This window comes from Jaculus jaculus, chromosome 17 (genome assembly GCF_020740685.1).
Source record: "Jaculus jaculus isolate mJacJac1 chromosome 17, mJacJac1.mat.Y.cur, whole genome shotgun sequence".
Classification (NCBI taxonomy): Eukaryota; Metazoa; Chordata; class Mammalia; order Rodentia; family Dipodidae; genus Jaculus; species Jaculus jaculus.
Window position 1 is genome coordinate 51201398 of NC_059118.1, and position 17259 is coordinate 51218656.

At 41.9% G+C, this 17259-nt stretch overlaps 1 protein-coding gene across 3 annotated transcripts in view; it reads left to right on the forward strand.

Moving 5' to 3' along the window:
- Dek (DEK proto-oncogene) overlaps positions 1-17259 on the forward strand; it is a 37565-nt gene that overhangs the window by 5750 nt on the left and 14556 nt on the right. Inside the window, exons 1-5 of one of the 3 annotated variants that reach the window (XM_045136405.1) lie at positions 9240-9341; positions 9601-9760; positions 12886-12987; positions 13230-13339; positions 15961-16055. In XM_045136405.1, the coding sequence (XP_044992340.1) occupies positions 9610-9760; positions 12886-12987; positions 13230-13339; positions 15961-16055 (458 nt within the window). In that variant the 5' untranslated portion in view covers positions 9240-9341; positions 9601-9609. Of the gene's footprint in view, positions 1-9239; positions 9342-9600; positions 9761-12885; positions 12988-13229; positions 13340-15960; positions 16056-17259 lie in introns of those variants that run through there. The other 2 variants (XM_045136403.1, XM_045136404.1) reach the window with 2 other exon arrangements.

Consider the following 17259-nt stretch of genomic DNA (forward strand, 5'->3'; position numbering starts at 1 on the left):
CAGAGGGCCTGCCTATATACAAACCACTACTAATGTAAGACCCCAGGTTCCAACTAATCCCTAGCACCTCAAGAACAAATTAAAGAAAAAGGAAAAGCAGGGGGTCTGAGACCTATTTGGATGTTTGGAATCCAGATCAATTGGTGTAAGTTGCTGAAAAGTAGGAGAGGCCACAGGTGATTTTCAAATACTCAAGCTTGAGCAACAATGAAATTGATTAAATAAATCAGAAGGAAAAGAGGATAGATCTGATAGAGAAAAGTTTTTGTGGTATATGTTTGTGCATGCACATACCACAGCACATATGTGAAGGTCTGAAGATAGCCTCAGGGCATTTGTCCTTGCCATTTTGTGTGTGTGCATGGGCACACACACACCAGTCTAGCTGGCCCATGAGCTTCCAGATTCTCCTGACACTTAGGCACACTGAGATTATAGACACATGTGCCACTTTGTCTACAGCTCTGCGTGGATGCTAGGTAATCAAACTCAGGCCAGCAGGCCTGGAGGCAAGCTCCTGTAACTGCTGAGCCATCTCTTGGGCTCTAAAAATGGTTTGGGTGTATTGAAAAAAAAAGTCAAACTTTAATGGATAATGAGATGCAGAGTGAAGGTAGCCAATAGGGAGTTAATATTAGTATGTTAGTATGATACTCAAACAGAATGATTTGGACTTTATGACTCTAGAGTCAATTAATAGCATAGATATGGATAAGATTACCTAAGACAATCATGCATAAGGAAAAAAACTAAGGATCCATGTTGACTTTCTAAAGAACATTTCAGAGTCCATCAAGTTTAGGATAAGGAAAAGAAGTAACACAGCATGGAAACCAAAAGAAAGGTTTTGAAAACCAAAATGTCCCCATACATTATCAATGTCTGATCTCCTCTCTGTCAGCCACTCAATTGGCTATTTTGCTCCTGTGTGTACCATTTGTTGCCTCATCACAGGCCTAGAAACCATGAGGCCAAACAACCACAGACTGGAGCTTTCAAAACCTCAAGCTAAAATATACCTTTTCTCTTTCTCTTCCTTTTTTCTTTAAGGTAAGCTCAACAGACTGCTTTTTTTTAAAGGTAGAATTTAGATAACTACTTTTTAATTTTTTTATTTATTTGAGAGAAAGAGGCAAGGAGAGAAAGAATGAGCATGCCAGGGCCTTCAGCTGCTGCAAATGAACTCCAGATGCATGCACCCCCTTGTGCGCATGTGTGACACTGCTTGCTTGTGACACTGCTTATGTGGAACCTGGAGAGTTGAACATCTGAATCCTTAGGCTTCACAGGCAAGCACCTTAACAGCTAAGCCATCTCTCTAGCCTACCTTTTCTCTTTATAAGTTAATTGCGTCAGGTCCTTGTCAATGATAAAATATGACTAACAAATACATTATAAAACAGTGGGCCATGGCAGTACATGCCTTTAATCCCAGCACCTGGGAGGCAGAGATAGGAGGATTGCCATGAGTTCGAGGCCACCTTGAGACTACATAGTGAATTCCAGGTCAGTGTGTGCTACAGCAAGACCCTACTTTGAAAGACAAAATACATATACATACATACATACATATGTGTGTGTGTGCACATGTGTGTGTTTAATAGCATCTCTATTTTTTATTTTCATAATTTGAAAATATGTTTTAATTTTTAAAACCTAAATTGTAATCAAACCTTCTTCAATTCATAAGATTTATAGGATTACATTAGGAGTAGGCATAATGATTTGGTAAGACAGCACCTTATTTTGACAGTGCTGTGATTATTGAGGCTATCTAGAGAAAGAGACAGAAAGATGCAGACAGACAGACACATACAGAAAGAGAGAGAGAGAATGTGCATGCCAGGGCCTCTAGCCACTGTAAATGAACTCCAGATGCATGTGCTACCTTGTGCATCTGGCTTTATATGGGTACTGAGGAATCAAATCCAGGTCCTTAGGCTTTGCCAGCAAGCACCTTAACCACTAGTCCATCTATCCAGTCCCACATCTAGCCAACATTTAATACAAAACCTTTTTTCTTTTTAATGAATTTTTTAAAATATTATTTATTTGAGAGAGAGAGAATGGGCATACCAGGGCCTCCAGCCACTGCAAACAAACTCCAGATGCATGTACCACCTTGTGCATCTGATTTACATGGGTCTTGGGGAATCGAAACTGGATCCTTAGGTTTCACAGGCAAATGCCTTAACCAGAAAGTCATCTTTCTAGCCCCACAAAACCTTTTTTCTTACTCTGATTGATGATTTGACCTACAGTGACAACATTAGGTATAAAGTCAGCACTGAAATAGTCCGTAAGCAAAAAAGCCCTCTCCTACAAAGAAGGTTTTTTCTTCCAGCAAACAACAACAAAAATAGGCCAAAGCTCTGTGCTTCCCTTTGTTCCTTTGGTTTCATTCCATGGGAACAACTGATAAGATATATTAATGAGATTAAGCCTGGCATTGTGGCATGTGCCTGTAATCCAAGCACTCTGGGATTATACTCTGGTGGGTGGGGACAGGAGAGTTTTGAGTAGCCTGGAATACATAGTAAGACTGTCTCAAAGCAAAGTAAGAGCTATATGAATGACATGTGTTATAAGTGATAGAGTAAAATCAGTTCATAGGGGCAAAAGTTTGGCAGCCACTCATCCTTTGTTCCCCAAGAGTTCCAGGTCTTACTACAATTTCCCTCACTTTCTCTAACTCCTTAAGTCATCTTTGCTGGCTATTGTCAAGGTGGAACAGCCAGTTTACAACCAATGAACTTAATATTGCTGCATCCAGGTACTTTCAAATCTAATCTTGTATTACTATACTGTATACTTTGGCTAAACCTTTCTACCAAAATAAAGCATGATATCCTGTTTTTAGAAAAAACATGTATCACTATATTTGTATTGATGACCAAGTTTAGAAAAGAATCCAGTCATCTGCTTATTCAACTAATATTAATTTACCAGGTTGATACTGGGCAAGCTTTAAATAGCAACCAGACAAAAGACTCATGCCACTGTCTAAAATGGGGTACATTTCAATTAAACAAATGTTTTCAAGTATTTAATATGTGTCAGGCACCATATCAAGCACCAGGGAAGAGTAATAAAAGCACAGAAGTGTTCCCTGCCTATGAAGCTTACTCAGTCTGGAGAAGACAGTTATGTATATGTAAGAGCTAGATATAGGTATGAAAAAGACTGATATGTGCATGCAATGGATGTTAAAACTTTTCAAAGGTGGGGCCAGGAGTGGTAATGTACACTTTTAATCCCAGCACTTGGGAGGCAGAGGTAGGAGGATCACTGTAATTTGAGGTCACCATGAGACAACATAGTGAATTTCAGGTCAGTCTGGGCTAGAGAGAAACCCTACCTGGAAAAAAAAAAAAAAAAAAAACTAAAAGTTAAAATGAGAGAAATTTTAAGGATTAAGGTTTAATTGCCTAAATAAAGCCAACAGGTCTGTCTAGGCACACTCTGTTCATCCCGACTGGGTACTTGTACTACATAAGGTTGCACTTATGGGTCCCTTCCATGGCAGAAACAAAATACTCACCAACTATTTCCCATGGGTTCCCATACTGACTAGATCCTCTATAGTTGGGTGGAATCCTGTGACTGACTAGACTTATAGAAGAGCAGCAGGTGTACATTGTTCTTCCTTTTTGCTATGAACATACAGGATTCATATTGAGATGGTAGTTCCTTAAGATCAAAGTAGCCCTACAGCAATGAATAAACCTCATGTATGGAGCCCCAGCGAGCTGCCTGAACTGAACTGGCCAGTTTTATACAGCAAAAAATAAGCATTTACTGTTAAGCCATTGAAATAGCATGTTTCTTGGACAATGCACTTTTCATCGTATTATTAAAAACGTTATTCTGGGTCTTTTCAGTAAGAGTTTATTTTGGCTTGCTTTCATTCATTAGGCAAATACTAACTGACTACCAACTGTGGGTTAGGAAAGGCTTTTGGTGTTGAGAAAACAGTGATGAGTAGAGCAGACAGCCTATGATCTTAGGAAGCTACATTTTAGAGAGGAAGACAGTAAAACCAAATTTCCAGGTGGTGTTAAAATGGTAACTAAAAAAAAAAATCACCCACTAATCTTTCCCCCTTCTAAATTCACCCCCTCTTTTTTGCCCTTACTCAACAGACTGTGACCCACCACCATATTCACTATCTTGACGCTTCCTTCAACTCAGTCTTCTCTCCTTCCTCCCAATTTCCCTAGTTGCCTGGCAAAATGGCAACCTGGTTAAATGCATTTTTGTCCTTCCCCATCTTTTACCTACTACCAGGTAGCTGACTAGCATATGTATGTCTTCAGTGCTGACTCGTCATTGACCTCCTGGCCACTGACACAGCTGTGTGGCAGTGCTCCCATCTTGACTCACCTAGTCTTCTCCCATTCTCCCCACAACTAGCTCATATTTCTTATCTCCTGAAGCTTCTAGAAGTCTTCTCCTACAAATACTTGCCGTGAGTGATTTTGCTCCTAACGTCAGTGAGAAACTTAAAGGAACAAGAACTTCTAGAGGGCCCACTACATCAGCCAACTTCTCCATCTCATCTCTGTACATCAGCTTCTGAATTCCCTCCTGTTGCTCTGTTGCTATGGTTTCTGTACCCTAAAGTTCATGTGTTGGAAAAATAATTAGGGAGGTTCTAAGGGTCGGGATTTGATGTATTAGTGGCTTTATGAGAAGAGGAAAAAACCTGACTTAGTACTTCTGCTGCCTCTCCCCATATGATTCTGCTATATTTTGACATAGCAGTGAGGCCTTCTGTAGCTTCTGGCACCATACTGGACTTCTCAGCCTCCAGAAGCATAAACTAAATAGGCCTCTATTCTTTCTCAATTATCTAGTCCACCAGGTTCTTTATAACATTACAGATTAAGAAGTATTGTAGAAGCTATCCACTGTCCTACCTAAGGGCAATTCTTTTATTTATTTATTTATTTATTTATTTATTTATTTATTTATTTATGTATTTATTTGAGAGTGACAGAGATTGAGAGAGAAAGAGGCAGACAGAGAGAGAGAGAGAGAGAGAGAGAGAGAGAGAGAAAGAATGGGCACGCCAGGGCTTCCAGCCACTGCAAACAAACTCCAGACTCATGCGCCCTCTTGTGCGTCTGGCTAACGTGGGTCCTGGGGAATACAGCCTCGAACCGGGGTCCTTAGGCTTCACAGGCAAGCGTTTAACTGCTAAGCCATCTCTCCAGCCCCCCTAAGGACAATTCTTGACCACATGCACTAGGTCCCATCACCTCTTGTCTCCTGTGGCAGAAGTTGCCATGTGCCACGTAGGTTCTTCCTTCCCCAGCTGTAAAGTGGTGGTCAGCAGACAGCTTCTATCTATCAGCCACTTCAAGACGTGCCAAAGCTGTGGCCATTTCTTCTCAAGTCATGCCCTTCCTGGGGGCAATCTACATGCAAATACGGAGTAATCTGGGGGCCAGCCATCAAGATACTCTGGAGAACAGAAACACCAAAGCCCCCACCATGTTTGGCTATAGCTTTGTTCCATCAGCTTCACAGTTTAGCCTCTGCCCAATCTTGATTCCTCCCCACTCCTCTCACAGTCTTGACCCCTCAAAATATATTTCATGGTCCCAAATTGTTTCATCATCTGCTTACGGAGAACCCAACCTGACATATTATTTAGGTTGGCTCCAGCTACTGTGCCCTCCCCTTCCTTGTATCATCAACATTTCTCCTCTCCTCTGACTCAGCCCCATCATAATACATACAACAGTAACATCTCCTTTTTGAAAAAGCCAACCTCCCATTAAACTACTGCTGTATCTCTTTGCTCCACAGCCATATTTCTGAAGTGTCTGAATTTATTCCTTGCCTATTTGGCTCTCTCTGTCCCACTCCTGACACCTCCATACTCACCACCTTGCAAAAATAGCTCTTGTCAGAGCCACTGATAACACAACTCTGTTATATCCAATGGTCAATTCTCAGTTCATATCTCACTGGACATTTTTTTTTTTTTTTTTGAGGTAGGGTCTCTTTCTGGCCCAGGCTAACCTGGAATTCACTATGTAGTCTCAGGGTGGCCTCCATCTCACAGTGATCCTCCTATTCATCCAAGTGTGGGGACTAAAGGTGGGCACCACCATACCCAGCTATCTCACCGTACTTTTAAGCAACATCGGACCCACTTGGTCACTCCTTAGAAGACACTTGTCACCTGGTTTCTGGGATACTACTTTTCTTCTCTTCCTACAGGACTGGCAACAATTGTGCCCTCTTATCTCCTGCTCACTTTCTTCTCCAGAACCCAGGAGAACTCAGAGGACAATCTTGAACCTCTCTATCCTCACTACCTATTTTCACTTTTCAGCAATACATATGGCCACTGTTGGTGACCATATCCAGTACGGAACTTTTAAATATCAACTACATGCGGCTAAGTGCTATACCTTGAATTAAAGCTTCTTCCACTCATCTCTAACTCTCTTGTGAATTTCCATTCTGATGATTATAAATCAACCTATCTAATAAAACAGGTCTCCACTGCTCACATGATCTACCTTTTAAAAAGCCCTGCCAAACCCCATTCCCTGAGGTTGTTCTCATGCCATTAAATACTTGTTCTTCCTGTTGTCTGAACCAAAAATGGCAAGTCATCAATGATTTTTTCCTCTCTTCCTCCATATCCAAGTTTAGATAATTCTTTGGACTATGTAGTGTTTCTTTACTGCTCTTATTTTCTTTCTTTCTTTTTTTTTTGAGGTAGGGTCTCACTCTAGCCCAGGCTGACCTGGAATTCACTATGGAGTCTCAGGGTGGCCTCGAATTCATGGTGATCTCCTTCCTCTGCCTCCCAAGAGCTAGGATTAAAGGCACGCGCCAACATGCCTGGCTTTTTAATTTAATTTAATTACTTAATTTAATTTAATTTAATGTATTTTGGTTTTTTTTTAATTTTTTTTTAATTTTTTATTTATTTATTTGAGAGCGACAGACATAGAGAGACAGATAGAGGGAGAGAGAGAATGGGCGCGCCAGGGCTTCCAGCCTCTGCAAACGAACTCCAGACGCGTGCGCCCCCTTGTGCATCTGGCTAACGTGGGACCTGGAGAACCGAGCCTCGAACCGGGGTCCTTAGGCTTCACAGGCAAGCGCTTAACCGCTAAGCCATCTCTCCAGCCCTATTTTGGGGTTTTGATGGGGGGGTCTCACTCTAGTGCAGGCTTACCTGGAATCTACTATGTAGTCTCAGAGTGGCCTCAAACTCATAGCAATCCTCCTACCTCTGCCTCCCCAGTGCTGGGATTAAAGGCATACACCACCACGCCTGGTTGCTCTCATATTCTTAACAAGACCTCCCTTAATCATCAAACTTTTTTTTTATTGACATCTTCTATAATTACAGACAATAACCCATGGTAATTCCTTCCCTCCCCCTCCCATTCTCCCTTTGCAACTCCACCCTCCATCATTCGTTTCCCCTCTCAGTCTCTCTTTTATTTTGATGTGATCATCTTTTACTCCTATTATAATGGTTTTAAAATAGAAATCCCATCACCTTACTGGTACTTCCTATCTCCTTTAATACATCACTATCATATTCACTGGATTGCTTAAGGTCTCCACTAACTTGTCAGCTTCAAGATGGCAGGAGCTGTCCTACATTAGCTTCTAGTGATAGTGGTGGGTACTTAATACTTCTGAATGAATGAATGAAAAAGTATGGTGTCAAAATAGTGACAGCCTCGGGGAAGGAGAAATATTTGAACAGGAATAAATGATGGGAAGGGGAAAATTATTTGAAGATGTGTGGGAAAGAGCAGTCCTTAACTGTATAGCACAAAAATGAGTGACTTGACCTTATGGAGAAACATCAAGAATGTTTTGGGTGACTGAAACACAAACTTTGTCAGAGTTATCAGAGAGACAAGTGTAACTTATATAGGGCCTTATGAATTTTGATAAGAAATTTGGCTTTTACTGCAAGTATGATGAGGAGCCTTCAGTTGTAAGGAGCACACAACTTGATGTATCTATATAATGTATATTGTGTATAATACTGTATTATATGTAATGTATATTTTATAGAGAGAGAGAGATTACATTGGCTGTTGTGCGACTACTGGAATGTAGTGGGAAGGAGTATGGAAAGTGTAGACCAATGATCAGCTACGTTTATCATCAAAATCAAAGATGGGAACATATGGGATTTGAATGTGATCAGCAGAATGGGAAATAGTGCAAATTTTGAAAGAAATTTGAAATAATTGGATTTCACTTACGTTTTTTATAAGGGCACAAAAGGAAGAGAGAATTCACACAAAATGTCTAACTTTTGTCCTGCAACCTGGAGTCCATTCAGGTCAATGTAATTAATCATATGTTCACCAAATCCATGGATGAAAGGAGATCATTGTGGGGAATGGAAAATATTGCATTTTGTTTTGTTTTGTTTTGCTTTGCTTTGTTTTTAGCGGCAGGGTCTTGCTCTAGCACAGGCTAACCTGGAATTCACTATGTAGTCTCAGGGTGGCCTCGAACTCATGGCGATCCTCCTACCGCTCTGCCTGCCAAGAGCTGCGAATAAAGGCGTGCACCACCACGCCCCGCGTTTGCGTGGAGTTTTTTAAGTGTAGTTTAAAAGGTATCTTCGAACCCCGGCAGGAGAGTGTGGGCCGGGCACGTACCTCACTTCCTCTCCCACAGAGACGGTGACAGCGGGACAGAAAGGGGAGGGCGGGGACGTTTACACAGTATGTACGTGTGTTCATGTCGCCGGTGAGGGCCTTTTTCTCCGGGTGCGCGGACGGCCAGGGGATCCTGCGCAGCGGAGCGGCTCTGGGAACGGCCTCCGGGAGCGGACGAGCCCGCTCGCGGTGGGACCGCCCTCCGCGGCGGGACGGGACACCGGGCGAGCGCCCTGCAGGGACCCGCCCCTCCTCCGCCCGCCCCCTGCGCTCCTCGCGGTTCTCATCCCGCTCCCCGGCACTGACCGTGGGCTCGGTCAGCCGCAGGCCCCCTAGCGTCTTTCCGTTCAGCCGAGGCCGGCTCGCGCCCGCGGCCCGGACCCCGCGGCGCGCGCCCCTCCGCCCGGCGGGGGAGACCCCGCGCGGGCCCGCCCCCGGCCCGCCGCCCCGCCCCGCCCCGCGCCCGCCAACTCCCGCGGCCCGCGGCTCCCATTGGCCGCCGCCTTCCCGCTCCTTCCCGAACCGCCATTTTGAAAATCTTGTTGATTCTCCGGAGCCGAGCGGAGCGGAGCGAGCGCGCGGCGCCGGCGTCACGCCACACAGCGGCCCGCGCGCCTTCTCCTCGGCGTCGGCCTCGTCCTGAGCTCGCGCCGGGCCCGCGGCGGCCAGGACCTCACGGTGAGGGTTCGCCTCGGGGAGCCGAGGCCCGGCCGTCCTCCGCGCGCGGCCGCCGGGGCAGGGACGCGGCCATTTGGACAGCGGCCTGGCGCGGGGGAGGGGAGCGGGGCGGAGGGGAGGGGAGGGGCGGGGGCGCCGCGGGTTCCCGCCGCGGGCGTCCCGGGACGGCGGGCGCAGCCCCGGGGTCTCCGAGGAGGAGCGCCGCGGCCGCCCTGTGTGGCGCAGGAGGGAAGCAGCGAGCGGCTCCTCCCGCCCGCAGGTCCCCAGCATGTCGTCCTCGGCCCCCGCCGCGGAAGGAGACGACGCCACCGCCCAGCCCGCGTCCGACCAGGACCCCGAAATGCCCGGCCGCAGGGACGACAGCGACGACGAGGAAGAGGACGAGGAGGAGGAGGACGACGACGAGGAGGAAGAGAAAGGTGGGGAGGACGCGCATCCCTCGGTGATGGATTTTGCAAAGTTCTTTTTTCCACCAGGAAGCTGCTCTTGGAACCATCAAGTCGCAAGATCTGCGCTGAGCGATGACAGAATCTCTGGATTCTCTCTCTCTCTCTTAAGTATTTATTGGTGGTGTTTCGATTCGGGCGTGCAGCTGACTTGTCGCCCGCAGTGTCCCTTCAGAACACTTCGTCATTTGACAGGAAGTTTGTCTCAGATCTGGTTTTTGCACCATCGTTGTATCTGCCAGCAGAATGCTTTCATTTTTCTAATTCTATTATGTATATTTTGCTCTTGAGGTTATTGTAAGGCCTTCGTGTAACCCGATACTTGAACTCTTCGTGCTAATCCTGGAAGTGTTTTAAATATTTTAAACTATTTTTATATCTGCTGAGTTTCAACAGAATAGTTTTCTTTCGCTAGATGCATCGATGAAAGCTGTTACTATTTGAGAAAGTAGTTAAAAATGAAAGTGAACTGTGAACGAAAGTTGCATATGAACCCACAGCTGTCTCGGTTTGGGAGCTAATTCTACTCTAAAAGAAAGTGACGTTAACCATCATTTGCCTCAAGGCTAAACCGAGAAGCTAGTGATCCAGAGTGGTACTGTGTGTTTATGCTTGCAGCTAGGCCTCTTCCACGCTCGTGTCCTGACATAAAACTTCAACCATTTAAAATTTCCAGGCACCATTCTTAACATGCTTTTATGATACTAGACCAATCTACCTTTATTGCAAATAGGCTCAGCCAAATCTGAGAGCAGGTTGAAGTCCTTTTCCCAAGCTGTGCTCTAAGTCAGCATTTTATTTTTACAAGTGGAGTTAATATGACAAAGTATGCCTCTTGGTTTGTGTGCTGTAAGACAGGACTACATCCATATTAAGTGTAGCACTGGTTTTTAACGCTTAATGTAAAGTTGTCTAGTGTCAATTATTTTTACTTATAATAATTAAAAGTTGGTTGCAACATCTCAGTACCAGCTAAGACTTTCTTCCCGCGTTGTCTCCTAGTTTTTATTTCTTACTGTTCATAGGGAGACAAGATTGAGATATTGTAAGATGGCAAGTTTTCTTAGAAATTAGGGAAGGTGTGTAAATATACAAAACACTAATTCCTGGAAGGCTAGCTGTAGTTCCCAAAATCTTGGATTTTGTTCTAGTGAATAAATTATAAGTTATTTTTGAAAACTAATTTGTAAAAGGTTTAGTCCCTAACCGTTTCAGGGCTCTTCATTATCATTCATTTTTCTCCTTTGAGGTATTTGTAGGACAACTAGAGTTGTAAACATTTTATTTAACCCAGAGTATTTAACTTCAACACAGTGACATGAATAAAGTTTGTGTCAAATAAGGCATCAGATTATCCAGAATTGGAAGTGATTTAGAGGATGATGAAATTACTGGTAGAAAGATGATTCCTAAATATTTAGGAGCTGAGTAACTGGTATTGTTTTCTAGGGGAAAAATTTTTGTGGATGTGAGCAGGCTTGCAGATGATTATGACTTCACTTTTGGATGTTTTAAGTGCCTGTGGGACATGCACGGAGATGTTCAGGTAGCAATCAGGCAGATACTATTTGCTAAGAATCTCCTAAGAAAGTTAGGGCCTGAAGTTAGACTGGAAAGTTATTAGCAAGTGAGTGGCTTAAATTACTGGTGGGAAAAAAAACTGAACAATTAATAGGAGGTTTCATAACATATTGACTGCCATCTTTCCCTGCAAGTCCTTACATTCTCAAATCCTACCTACCTGGTAAAGCCTGTACTGATGTTTTGCTTCTTTTGTTCTAGCCTCCAAATAATCCCTCAACGCAAAACTTGTTAGATTTCCCCCCTACTTGTGGTATGTTGAACCCATGGACTTGATCATTTTAGACAAGCATTCTGACCATTGAACTATATAATCCCCAACCCTTTTTTATATTTTTTTTTGAGGTAGTTTTATCATCTATACTAGAGTATAATATTTGTCTTGTTTTTGTACAAGACATTTAAAATATGCTCGTTGTTTGAATATATTCTAAGCTTTGGATAAAGCAGGTTTTCATTTGAATGAATGAAAGGATGGCCAACAGTATATAAGGATCTTTTAGAGTTGGTTTTTTTTCCCCCAATCTACTAAACAGAAGGGTTAGCATGAATATCATTTATTAAACTACAGAGTAATGCCAAGCCAACGGGTTATAGAAATTTTTATTATCTGGGAACATGTGCATAGATAGGAGGAATAAAGTCAGCTGTTCTCTTGTACAATAGGATGACCATTTGATAAGCCATAATAACTTATTTTACATTTTATGAAGAACTAGGAAGGAGTTCAAAGACCCCAAACACAATGAAATAAGATTGAAATACTGTCTTTGATTATTATATGTTGTATACATGTATTTGATTATCATATAATAAAGTTTAAATTTATATAGTTATGCATCAGTTAAAAAAAATAAGATTAGAGCTGGGGAGTTGGCTTAGCACTTAAAAGTACTTGTTTGCAAAGCCTGATGGCCCAGATTTAATTCCCCAGTACCCATGTCAAGCCAGATGTACAAAGTGGGGTATGTATCCAGAGTTAGTTTGCAGTGGCAAGAAGCCCTGGTATGCCCATTCATTTTTCTCTCCCTGCTTGCCCATAATAAAATACTTATCAATCTTTTTTTTTTTGTATTTGAGAGAAAGAAAGAGACAGAAAGAGAATGGGTGCACCGGGACCTCTGTCCACTGCAAATGGACTCCAGTTGCTTGTGCCACCTTGTGCATCTGGCTTGACATGGGTACTGGGGAATCAAAATTGGATCCTTAGGCTTTTCAGGCAAGCACCTTAATCGCTGTGCTATTTCTCCAGCCCCAGGTCATATTTATATTAGTTAACAATAGTTGACAATAATAACAATGATTGTACTTGGATAAAAGTTTGTTTGTTTTTTGGATTGGGTTCTTGTCCTCTTGCCAGTGCGGTACACCATTACTCTTTCTTGGTGCTTCCTGTTTTATGTCATTTGTTTCTCAAAACCATAGGAAGAAAGTATTTGGATTAGAGGATCATTTTCTCCACATGTTGAGTAAACAAACATTTTTTGTTATTTATGAAATATTAAATTAATTTCTAGAAAAGAGTCTCATCGTGGAAGGCAAAAGAGAAAAGAAAAAAGTAGAAAGGTTGACAATGCAAGTGTCCTCCTTACAAAGAGAACCATTTACAATTGCACAAGGTAAGTTTATTCTATATTTCTTTGATTTTTGTAGTGAAAATGCTCTAATACACAACAGTGATCATTAACATATATTGTACTAGCAATGTATTGGGTATCTAAGAATAATATACTTTTGGCATAATTTTACTTTGCCCCAGCAGCACAGAGTAATACAAGTTATTCTATAGATATGCTTCACATTAAATTACTTTGGAAATGATTAGTAAGCACTGAATATATACGGTATTTTTTTCCCCTAGGGAAGGGTCAAAAACTGTGTGAAATTGAAAGGATACATTTCTTTCTAAGTAAGAAAAAAACGGATGAACTTAGAAATCTACACAAACTGCTTTACAACAGACCAGGCACAGTAAGATCTTTTTTAAAAAAAAAAATTATCGTTTTTGTGTGTGTGTGTGTGTGTGTGTGTGTGTGTGTGTCATGTGCATGCGTGCTCACATGTGCATGTACCACTTTTTTTTTTTTTTTTTTTGCCCCATATGTGGACAGCTTGGAATTGAACCCTCTCCTTTTCAAAGCACTTTCAACCACTGAGCCATCTTCCCTTCCCCATAGGCCTTTTTAAAAATATCTTTAATGTTTCTCATATTTAAGTGTTTAAATGCTTTCCAATAGAATTATAATTTTAATTCTATAAGACTTTATTTTTATTTATGTATAAGCAGAGAGGAGAGAATGGGTACATCAGGGCCTCCTGTCTTTTTAAGTTAGTTCCTTTAACCACTGAGCTATCTCTAGCCCTAATTCTACAAGACTTGAATGATCGACTAGATAAATTTCTGTACTGTATCACTGAGCAAATTGGGCCACATACTTGTTAAATAACTTGTTATTGTTCATATAGCTAGATATTAGCAATCTGAACTATAATATCCAGACTTTCTGATAGTTTTTATTCTGAACTTAGAGCTGGAGGTATAGTTCAGCAATAAATGCTTATCTAGCATACCTGAAGCTCTGGGTTGGATCTCTAGCAGTACCCAAAAAAGGGAATTTTACTTCAAAGTGAAACTGAAATTCTATAATACAGACTGATAATTTTTAGTGATTGTAAGTGTGTTAGAGGAAACTCAATTTTGGATGTTTTGGCCATTCAAAATAAATGGTTCTTTGTAACTGTATCTCATTTTAGGTAGGTATCTGATCATGGTGGGTGGCAATTCTTTGCCAAAGGATTTGTTACTTTGCTTTGGATTATGCATGGGCACAATAAAAGATTGATACTGTTAAAGTGTCTGAAACATTGCATAAGTTATTTTCATATGTACTAGTCTTAATTCTGAGAATAATTTTTTTTCAAATTTTTAAATTTTATTTTATTATTAATTAATTTGATAGAAAAAGAAAGAATGGGTGTACCAGGGCCTCCAGCCACTGCAAAGGAACTCTAGACACATGTGCCCCCTTGTGCATCTGGCTAACATGGGTCCTTGGGAATCCAACCTGGGTGCTTTGGCTTTGCAGGCAAACGCCTTAACCATTAAGCCATGTCTCCAGGCCTTTTTTTTTTTTTTTTTTTTTTTCCAATTGGTACTCCATGACTTTCAGCCACTGCAATCAAACTGCAGATACGTTCTCCATGTTTTGTGCATGTATGACCTTGTGTGCTTGTATCACCTTGTGCATCTGTCTTATGTGGGATCTGAAGAGTTGAACATGGGTCCTTAGGCTTTGCAGGCAAACATCTTAACCTGCTAAGCCATCTCTCCAGCCCAAGCAATCTTAATTTACTCAAGTCTCATTCAGTATTCCTTATTCTTCAAAGAATGAAGTCAGTGACTTCTTGGCTTGGAAAATCAGAAATGTCACCAGTAATTTGCATTGCTTATAAGAAAGGTTTGTTTTCCGAGGTAGGATCTATCTCTAGCCCAACCTGACCTGGAACCAACTCTGTAGTCCCAGGCTGGCCTCAGTCTCACAGCAGTCCACCAACCTCTGCCTCCTGAGTGCTGGGATTAAAGGCGTGTGCCACCACACCTGGCCAAGATACATATTTTTAGTAGTATTTTCTTTTTTAAAAAATAATTATTTTAGACGGAGAGAGGCAGATAGAGAATGAGTATGTCAGGGCCTCTATCCACTGCAAATGAACTCCAGGTGCATGGGCCACCTTATGCATCTGGCTCACATGGATTTGGGGACTCAAACCTGGGTCCTTAGGCTTCGCAGGCAAGCACCTTAACTGCTAAGCCAGCTCTCTCTTTATTTTAATGTATTTTATTTGCAAGCAAAGAGAGGGAGAGAGAATGGGTGTGTGCCACTGCAAATGAATCTCGGCAATAAGACTTTGCAAGCAAGCCCCTTTAACCACTGAACCATCTCTCCAGCCCCTGAAGATTTTTGTTTGTTTCTTTGTTTTACAAGGTAGGGTTTCACTGTAGCCTAGTCTGACGTGGAAATCAGTACGTAGTCTCTCAGGTGGCCTCGAACTCACTGTGATCCTCGGTAGGAGGCCTCCCAAGTGCTGTGTTTAAAGGCGTGCACCACCATGCCTGGCTAAAGATATATCTTATTTATTTATTTATTTATTTATTTGAGAGAGAAAATGGGTTTGCCACAGTCTCCAGCTGCTGCAAATGAACTCCAGATGTATGTGCCATCTTGTGCATCTGGCTTTTATGGGCCCTAGGGAATCAAACCTGGTCCTTTGGCTTTGCAGGCAAGTGCTTTAACCTCCAAGCCATCCCACCAGCCCTGAAAGATATATCTTTAAGTAGTAACTTTATACAACTGGTGCTGCCAGATAGCACTTCAGGTACATATTCCTAGGTGGAAATGGATTAAAATTCAAACTTTGAATTCAAAGAATTAAACTGGTAGGATTTTTATACTGTTACTGTATTAGTAATATTTTGCAGTTTTGAATAATAAATGTTGACTGTTGTAATGTGGGAGTTGGATATGAAAATAAAGATTCTGCTTTTCTTTTATACATTACTGGACAGTAACATTCATGATAAACATTTTCAGGTGTCCTCATTAAAGAAGAATGTGGGTCAATTCAGTGGCTTTCCATTTGAAAAAGGAAGTACACAATATAAAAAGAAGGAAGAAATGTTGAAAAAGTAAGTCATTTTTATAGATACCATATTTTTGACAATGTGCTCTGTTTATTAATACTAAAAAAGTACTGCTCATTTATTTTCAGTAGATGACTGCTGTCTCCTTTAGGTGCCAAGATTTGACCCATACTTCACAGCAATACCTTGAGATATTCATTACTGTCTAATAAATAGTGACTGTTGAGATTATTGATTCTGGGGCTGGGGAGATGGCTCAGTAGTTAAAGGTGCTTGCTTTCACAGAGCCTTTAAACCTGGGTTCAATTCCCCAACACTCATGTAAAGCCTGATAAAGGAAGAGGCCTTGGTGCACCCATACATTAATATTCTTTCTCAGAAACAATTTGTTTAGAAATTTTCTTGTTTCCTAGAAGAATGTATGTATGTATATATTTCAGAGTTCAAAATGCAGAAGGTCTAAAGGCAATGTAGTGAAATTTTTTCCTATTGCTATTTCCTATCATTTACCCTTGTTTCTTTTTTTTTTTTAATTTATTTTTATTTATTTATTTGAGAGAACAGAGAGAGAAAGCGGCAGAGAGAGAGAGAGAATGGGCGTACCAGGGCTTCCAGCCACTGCAAACAAACTCCAGAAGCAGGCGCCCACTTGTGCATCTGGCTAACATGGGTCCTGGGGAATCAAGCCTTGAACCACAGTCCCTAGGCATCACAGGCAAGCGCTTAACCACTAAGCCATAACTCCAGCCCACCCTTGTTTCTTTTTTTAAGCCACTTAAAAATGACTTTGTGGTGGCTGGAGAAATGGCTTAGAAGGCACATGCCTCCAAAGTCAAAGGACTCAGGTTCGACTCCCCGGGACCCACGTAACCAGATGCACAAGGGGCCATATGCATCTGGAGTTAGTTTGCAGTGGCTGGAGGCCTTGGCATGCATGCCCATTCTCTGTCTCTCTACCTGCCTATTTCTGTATCTCTCTTTCCCCCAAATAAATAAATAAAAGTAAGTAAATTTTATGTGATTTTGGAGGGATGGCTTAGTGGTTAAAGCATTTGCCTGCAAAGCCAGAGGACCCTACTTCCATTCCTCAGGACCCACATTGGCCAGATGCACAAGGAGAGGTACATGTCTGGAGGCCCTGGCACGCCCATTCTCTCTTGTTCTCTCTCTCTTTTTCTCTATTAAAAAAATAAATATGAGTAAAATATTTTAAAATGACTTTTGAAGGTATCTTATTTGATGCAGTGTT